This window comes from Lygodium microphyllum, chromosome 7 (assembly GCF_053477565.2).
Source record: "Lygodium microphyllum isolate KBCC chromosome 7, Lygodium_microphyllum_v1.1.10, whole genome shotgun sequence".
Taxonomy (NCBI): Eukaryota; Viridiplantae; Streptophyta; class Polypodiopsida; order Schizaeales; family Lygodiaceae; genus Lygodium; species Lygodium microphyllum.
The window spans coordinates 22,861,899-22,870,686 of NC_141141.1; the positions used below are offsets into that span (position 1 = coordinate 22,861,899).

At 43.2% G+C, this 8,788-nt stretch overlaps 1 protein-coding gene across 5 annotated transcripts in view; it reads right to left on the minus strand.

The window, feature by feature from the left end:
- The window catches only part of LOC148033264 (uncharacterized), a 147,055-nt gene extending 139,010 nt beyond the window's left edge, over positions 1-8,045 (minus strand). For 4 of the 5 annotated variants that reach the window (XM_087681151.1, XM_087681152.1, XM_087681149.1 and 1 more), the window contains exons 1-2: positions 7,833-8,045; positions 6,230-6,418 (exon numbers count right to left, since the gene is read on the minus strand). In XM_087681151.1, coding sequence (XP_087537277.1) covers positions 6,230-6,418; positions 7,833-7,990 — 347 coding nt within the window. In that variant the 5' untranslated portion in view covers positions 7,991-8,045. The remainder of the gene's footprint in view (positions 1-6,229; positions 6,419-7,832) is intronic. The other variant, XM_087681150.1, reaches the window with a different exon arrangement.
- Positions 8,046-8,788: the final 743 nt, after the last annotated feature.

Genomic DNA, 8,788 nt, shown 5'->3' on the forward strand with positions numbered 1-8,788 from the left:
ACAATGTCCGGCAGGTGAGGCAGGCTGAAGAATGCAGAAACTGCCCCGGGAAATGCACAACTGAGTGCTCTAGAATGAGCTACCTCCTCCGTCAAAACAAGTGATAGACAAGTCAGAGCTCCTAGAGTCCTCATCTGACTCAGACTGAGGCTCACAGGCAGGAGATGACAAGGCATGACAAACATGACTGCTAACAGTCACAAGCTAAAAGACAGGAGAGTTCTTCAGGTTCTGACTCCGACTCGGAGAAGTCTAAATGCCCATACTGTGGGAAGGGGACACATCCAGAGGAGAAATGTTGGAAGGAGTACCCTCACCTTCGTCCAGGAGCGAAGGATGGAGCTAAAACATCTGAGCCTTCTACCTCTACTCCAGCGGTTACCCATGAGTCAATGTTCCTTCATATTGTTGACTTGGAGGAGCCTTCTTCAGTGGTTGCCTCATCTTCTGAGAGGCCTTGGCTGGTTGATAGTGGAGCTTCTAGTCATATGACTCCCCGAGGTGATTTGTTGCAGGATCTATGCCCTTCTGAGGGTTCAGTCACTATTGGTGACATTGTTTCGGTGCCTATTTGTGGTGTTGGCACTTTGCCTTTATTTCCCGACCGCGCATCGAGCTCCCTTTCCCCGGCTCTTTATGTTCCTGACTTGGGCTTTCCACTCCTCTCAGTCTATGGCCTTACTAGGCTTGGTACCCGGGTTGTCTTCATCGAGCAGGCCGTTTGTATTGAGGATTCTTCTATAGGGGTTGTTATTGCGACAGGTTGGCAGGAGAGCGGGCTTTATAGGCTCCATTCCCCTTCTCTTATGCAGGGACCTCAGAGGCAGTTATCTATTGCTACACCCATTTCCACTTGTGCACCCTCTTTTCCACAGGTTCCTCCCCATCCCCCACCCTCTCCTCCGGTGGTTCCCTTGTACCCCCCATCCCTTTCAGAGGGGGACGATCTCGGTGATGCGGCTGTGGATTTCCTGGCCCCAACTGTTTTAGAGGGGGCTTCCTAGGATCGCGAGGAGTTTCTTCATCGGCAATCTTCATCGACGGACTTCATCGACCTTGGCATTCCTCTTGCCACCCCAAGATCCATTTCTCCCTTGGCCTTCCGCCACATCCAGGATCTGAGAGGGGGTGTTAGCCGTCATGTTTGTCATGTCTTGTCATCTCTTGCCTGTGAGCCTCAGTCTGAGTCAGACAAGGACTTTAGGATCTCTGATTTGTCTATCACTTGTTTTGACGGAGGAGGTAGCTCATTCTAGAGCACTCAGTTTATTGCATTTCGGTGCATTTTCTCCTCCAGTCGGGATTTTATGTGCATTTCCCGGGGCAGTTTCTGCATTCTTGAGCCTGCCTCACCTGCTGGACATTGTCCACCCTTTCCGGGATTTTTCTGAGCATTCTTGGCATTTTTACCAGCATTAAATGCTGGTCGGATCAGCATTAAATGCTGGTCAGACATATTTATGGCCTCAAATTTCATGTCGGCCAGTTTTTGGTTTTTTTGGCTATTTATAGCCATTTCCCACTTGGCAGTCAATTGTATTATCATCTTCCCTCCTTCTTTGGCAGGTGCACACTCTGACTCTGTCATCTTCCTCCGTCTTCGGTGCTGCCGTCATCATCAGCCTGATCTGGTGCCCTCACTGACGCTTCGGGCTGCATGCAGGGATTGATCAATCCACAGTTTTGTATTCAGCATTCATTACAGTCAGTGCAGATTTTCTTCCTTCATTTTCTGCTTTCTCTCTCTCTCTCTCTCCCTCTGTGTTCGTGTTTCTTCTTCCGTTGCGCACTCTCACAATATCCACCACATATCGGGTGTGGATAGCAAAGTTTTAGCACCTACAAGCTGCAAAAACGAGATTAGGCTGAATGGAGTGCAACCTGTCTATTTATAGAAAGTTTTGGGGCCTCCCAAATTAGGGTTTGCATGTAGGACACAGAAACTCTCTAGGACCATGTTTCTTTTAATAAAGTTTGGTAAAATTCATTAATTAAGGATGTTTTAGGGCTGTTTTAAATAAGCTAATGCAATTTAGCTCAACACCATCATACACACTATGGGGTAGCATGTTGTTTAGCTCGTTGTGGAAGATCTTGCTTTCCTGTGTCAAGTATCCTTCCTCATTTTGCATAGTGAGAAGAAGTGTGAGGAAGGCATCCACCTACAAAGAGTTGGGGCACCGAGACAGAGTGCGACAACTTGATGTTTTGTGGCATCATGTCATCGCGCATGCATAGTGAGGACCATCTCCCTCATGGTGAGAACCATTGGGCCTTTGTTGCCTAGATTTGTACTTGAGATGTACAAGAAGATGAACTAGCCATGCAAGTTATCTATCCATGCTTTCCTTGCCTATATTATGGGGCCCTTGTTGGCTAGGACAAACTTGAGATAGCACACAAGAGTTAGACTCATTCGACATTCGGCATCAAACTATCTAGCTTACTTCATCAAAACATTTCCCTTGCTGTCACAACTTTGAAATGGCCCTCAACAGCCTCATTGGACAAGTAGGAACAGTACTCTTTGAGTGAGTTGACACGTCACGTTTAAGTAGTCCGACACTTCACTCCTTTCATAGACATTTTCATGTCTAGATCAAACACATTGGCATATGTAAGAGCCAAGTTATCACGCCATGCTCTTTTCTCACCAGCTTGCCAAGTTGAATCCACTAGGAGTATTTTGGAGGGTCAAGCCTCCTTGCAATCAAACTTGCATCATCACATAGCCATCCAACCACAATGATTTCACCAAGCAAGTTGCACCCCTTTGGGCGAGATGCCGGAATAGGTTTCATTGCGTATATAGTCTTGATTTTGAATGCATAAGTCTCTTTGAACGAGACCTTCATCCCAAGTATGGGGCATCTATCATCCCATAACTTAGCAACTTGGGTTCCATTCACAAAGATCTAGTCCCCTTGATCGGACCACGCTTGGAGCGTCCCAACACACTCCTCCATCTTGACACATGAGAGACTCTCTTCTCTTACATAAGCCATTTGGGCACAAATAGCTACACCTCATCAAGTTCATAGAAGTGGATCAACACATATTCATAGAAGTGCACCCGTCCCCTTCCATCCACTCACTTGGTTTCCATAGCAAAAGTCTGGTTCTCGAGTTGAGCCTTCCTTGCCTTAGTGCCCAATTCGTTTACACTCACTCCAAGTACACGAGCATTCATTCATTCCATCACCTACAGAGGACCTCTCCTTAGCACCCTCAGAATTTTGCATCTTCAAACCATCTAACCTGATTTCTTTACAAGCCTCCTTGCAATCAAACTTGCATCATCACGCAGCCATCCAACCACAATGATTTCACCACACAGGTTGCATCCCTTTGGGCCAAATGCCAAAATAGGTTTCATTGCATACATAGTCTTGATTTTGAATATTTGAGTCTCTTTGAACAAGACCTTTATCCTAAGTATGGGGCATGTGTCATCCCCAATAACTCAACAACTTGGGTTCCATTCACAAAGATCCAATCTCCTTTATCAGACCACACTCGAAGCTTCCTAGCACACTCTTCCGTCTCGACACATAAGAGATTCTCTTCTCTCATATAAGCCATTTGAGCACAAGTAGTTACACCTCATCAAATTCATAGAAGTGGATCAACACATCTTCACAGAAGTGCACCTATCTCCTTTCATCCACTCACTTGGTTTCCACAACACAATTCAGATTCTGAAGTTAAGCCTACCTTGGCCACTCAATTTCTTTACAATCACTCCAAGTACACAAGCCTTCATTCATTTCATCACCTGAGGAGGGGCTCTCCTTAGCACCGTCAAAATTTTCCATCTTCAAACCATTTGACCTGATTTCTTTACACTTGCCCTAGGTGCACGAGCCTTCATCCATCTCAACACAAGGCCTACTTTCTTTATCCTTGACACAAGTGTGCGAGTCTTCAATCTCCAAAAGGCGTGCACCTCAACAAATCCATCATCCCATCACATCCTTCCATCTTCCCTTTCATTATTTCCATGAGGTGCCTTTCTTTGTTCTAAGTAAGTATCCAGATCAACTTCAAAGTCACTTTCATCACTTGACACACTTTCATGAATCATGATCTGACTCAATCTCTACAACAAAGGCGCTAGACTTGGTATCATCCACCTTGCCTTGTGTCCTTCTACCCTTATATTCCCCACGGAGTATTAACATGAGCCGCTACTTCAAACCATCATACTCATTCTCCGAGTCACTCAACTCTTCAAACTTAGACTCATCGCTTGAATAGTCGGCACCGTTCCTTGGGGTTTGGCCTATCACAATACCGTCCCCCACTATAATTTCTAAAAACTCCACCTCTCAAGGAGATCTTGTATCTTCTTAACTTAGAATTTTGGGGAGTGACCTTTCACAAAGTGCGTTCAACTTCACTTAGCTCACCTTCAAAAACCAAGATAGTGACAAGCTCAAATTTCACAACAGCACTTGGAGCTCCAAGATCGCACTTGACACTTGGCATCATCCCTATAGCCACACCAACTCCATATTCCATTCTAATTCCATACTTGAGGTCACTTTCCACCTCCAATACATCAAAGTTGCCACATTCCATGGCTTTCTCCACCCATCTCTCAATTCGGACATTTGCAACACAAAGCTACTCCTTGACACATTCTTGTTGTGACTAGATGTTCTCAATCCTCCTTTCTAGCTCATGGAGAGCTTCATGTGAGGGCTCATCACCTTTGAGCCATTCAATCTTCTTGGTATAGTAGGACCGGCAATCATATTTCAACACAGAGTACTTTTGTAGCACATGCCTCTTCTCACCATAGATCTCCTCGATCTCAACTCTTAAGTTCATATTGGGACATCACAAAACATGTCCCATCATCTACAATCCCTAGCTCCAAGCTCTTAGACGTTATGCACTCTTCACAAGCTCTTTGCTCTAATACCAAGTGTGACAAACCATCCCTTGATCCCCATTTTGGAGTGGCCCTGAGGGAACTAGTCCATCATGGGATAGGCCCACTCCTCCTCCTAGCACAATTCATGGGACCTCAAAGTCCATAGCGAAATCCCCTTGGCGGGGTCTCAATGCAAGGCCATAATACGGAATACTGTGCACAAAGGCACACGGAAGTGTAACATGGCACGAAAGCAAGTATGAAAGCACAAGAGAGCAATGCTAGGCAAAGAGAGTAGAAAAGCCCTTATTGGGGGCAATCGCATTAGCAAAGAAGGTTACAAAGCCGAAGGCACTTACATAGAGGGACGACTCTGAATTGGGGCTCACGAGCAAGGGAGGAGCTATCAATGAACATCCATCTCACTTTCACACCGTGGGTTAGGGTCAACATGCACAAGACAAATGCTCACATCCCTCATACGTGCATTTAGATCCCATGCCAAGTAATATCTACAAAGCCCCAAAGTTGGTAGGGTACAAGGGAACCTCACACTGCGGTTTTGTAGCTATTCCTTAGAATTGGAGCTAAATGCACCTACATGGAGGTAGTGGTGTGCTGAACCTTAAGACCTACAAGTGATCTCTATACTCTATGGTAAACCCTCATGTACGCGGTGTCAAGTGGGCATGGATTTTACTAATCAATAGTGCCTTGGCCTCTCCCTCCTTGAGATACAACATCTTCATGAAACTCCTTAGGAGAACAATAGCTCTAGGACACCAAGGCCCCATCAAGAGGCAGCTTACAGATCTCTCCATGAGGGAGATTTGGGAGGCTTCAACACAATTATTATGACACCAGCATAGTCTAGACTTACACGAGGGATATTGATTGATCAAGTTGTCCAACTTGGCTAATCCAAACGTTCTAGAGCCAAACATTGACATTGATGGCACCTCCATAGGCAAATACATGAGATTATTGCTCCAGCTAGAGCTAGGCCCTCTATACCCATGTGAGATTGTATCAAATAGAGCTCTCTTTATCAACTAGATCTCTTTTAACATTCTTCTACTTTCATATATACTTACATTTACTATTCTTTTCACACAGTCATACGAGCAATCGTAACTCATGGTGGTGGTGGTGGTGTGTGTTTGGGGGGCGGGGGGGCACGCATTTTGTTTGTGCCGGGATGATCTCACATACATGCCACAAAGTTCCACCTACCATACATGTGCCTTCTAATCTTCAAGAAAACAAAGACAGCTATACTTTCAAAAATTATCAGTTTAGTCATACTCTCGTAAGTAGGCAAAGAAATGTATATAGAGATTAAGAGAGTACTTATCCATTGGAAACCGATGTCCAGGAGGCAAGGGTACAACATGATGGTCCGCATAAAAAGCCACAAGGCTCGAACCTTTTCCAGCTTCAATTGCTGCATCCTTTGTATCACTCAATCCAAAAGTATTCTCAAAACATTTACCAATTGCCATACATGCATGTGCAAATAAGGGGGATAGCCCTACACATCTGATAAGACATGTACATAAACATGGACCATTATAGCTTTGCCATTAGTTGAATAAATCAAAGAGACGAATCAAAATCAGCAAGTTAGCCTTAGTGCGATTCTAATTTAGTATTATTTATTGGAGAATGTGGACATGAAAATACTACCCATATCATGAACTTTGAATCTGATATGCAAGTCAAAGGTTCTAAGTTAGTATTGTTTCTAGGAAGTATGGACTCCAAGCATAGCATCCATATCATTAATTATGTGTCATATATGCTAGTCAAAGATGTTATCAACTTTCTTTCAATATCTAAAGAACGAATAAATCAATTACCCTTTTATCCTGCATACAATTAGTACCAAGTTCAAGGATGCAGGGACTCATCTGATATAAGGCAATGTGGCATAATTGTTAGAAGTGTCAGTTCCATTTAGGCTTCAACATGGCTGTCACATTCTCTTGTAGAAGAATCTCCAAAATGTTTTTTTCCTTTAGTTCTGAAGGAAACTTTATGGGTTCAGTGGAAAGTGCACCATGTGACCAAAAAAGAAGATTATGTTTGTCAACAGAAATCCATATATGACCTGCTGCCTGAAACAGGTGCAATTGTGGTCATAAATATGTGGTCTGTTGTTCCAATTTACTACCTTCAAGCATTCTCTCTCCTGGACCCTTTTCTCTGCGAAGGGACTGTCTTCTGGTCCATTGCTGCTATCTAACTGCTGTTTCTATTTGTCTTCCTTCTTGGCCAATATATCTTGGGAAAGCTCCGTCATCTACACTCACTTTTGCAGTGGTGCCATGCAGCTTGAGGCTGTTCTTTGCAGATTAAACTAAGAGAGGCAGAATAGAGCATCTAATTTACCATCTTTCTCTTCATTTTGAATTCTCCATCATATTGCACAAACTACAGCCTCTTTTCTCTTTGCATGTACACTGCTGGATGCAAACTGTGCAGCACTTGGCTGTACATAAACATCCAATTTGAAGGGCATAGATCAGTGCTTCCACCTACATTTTGCTTCTCCTGTCATTTTATTTTGGTGTGTAAGAGCTTGAGTAAAATTGTTATTGATCGTTCCTCTCCAACACTGGTATCAGGGCTCATTTTTTAATGTATGTTTGGATTGTGTATTGGATTCTCGTTTTGGTATCATCACCTCCATTCAAAAACTTCTGCAGACTTTTTATAAAGAATAGAAACTAGTTTTCATCCTGGAAGATTAAATCTTGATTGTGAGTGCAGAATCTTCATAATGCCAAGCATACAGCTTATACAAGTGCACATATGCTAGTGATAAGACGTTGGGAAACGAAGCCACTGCGCCTGAGGATACTGTCGGGGCAAGATTAAAGGTAAATTTTAGTGTACAGTTTCCTTCCACTGAATGTGCAGACGTAGATGTTAAGATGCGCCGTTGAAGTACCTCGTCGATTGCATGTAGAAAGCAGGAAGCAGTGCTTGTCGAGGAGAGGAGTGCAGGCTCGAGTGCGTCATGCAATACATCGGAGCTGTAGTCGCGCATCGATTCGTCCTGGGGAACAAGGAGGAGGCAGCTACCAAAATGGACGATGCACTCCGCATGACTCTACGATACTGCCAATGATATAATAAGAAAACATCACATTGCAAGTGGCAATTGTAGGACGATACTTTTAGTTGCTATGTTCAAGGAATCTATACTTCTATATAATTTATATTATCTATATCTATTATCTTTATTTATACCTATACTATCTTATAATATATCATGTTTGGACTATCTTATCTTTTTTTCTCTTTTCAGATGAAAAGGATGTAAAGTTAGATTAGGATAGAAATATTTACATCTAGGGACCAATGAACTACCCAAAATATGGTTTTGAGAAGTAGCCAAAAGAAGTAGTTTGACAAAGACAAGGTGTAGTGCCATAAGGCAGAGAGTTCTAGTACATCACAATGGGGGGCACACATCATGGGCTTGAAGGATTTTCCATGTAACATACGAGAAGTAGGGTGCATTAACAAGCAGTATAGTATGTAGCCACAAAAAGTAGATTGGGCTAAGTACTTTAGTATCTCTTTGTCGCATCCTTAATGGCGTTAAGGATGCAGGTGACTTCGAAATCCAAATGGAGCTTGGCTCTCTTGTGATGGTGTCCCTTGGGATGATGATTCTACCATTCTAGCATTTTCTTAGCAGTAACAGCTTAGTGTTCCGAAATCTCTTGCTTCTTCTTTGCAGTGGCAAAGTGTTTCACAGCACCAATCACAATCCCCTTTTTAGCTCATGATATCTAAAACAAAAAATCAAAATTTAGACAATGCATAGAAACACATGTTTACCTTTAAATAAGGCATCATTCCTTTGTATAACTAAATGGACCATAAGAAAAAGCCATG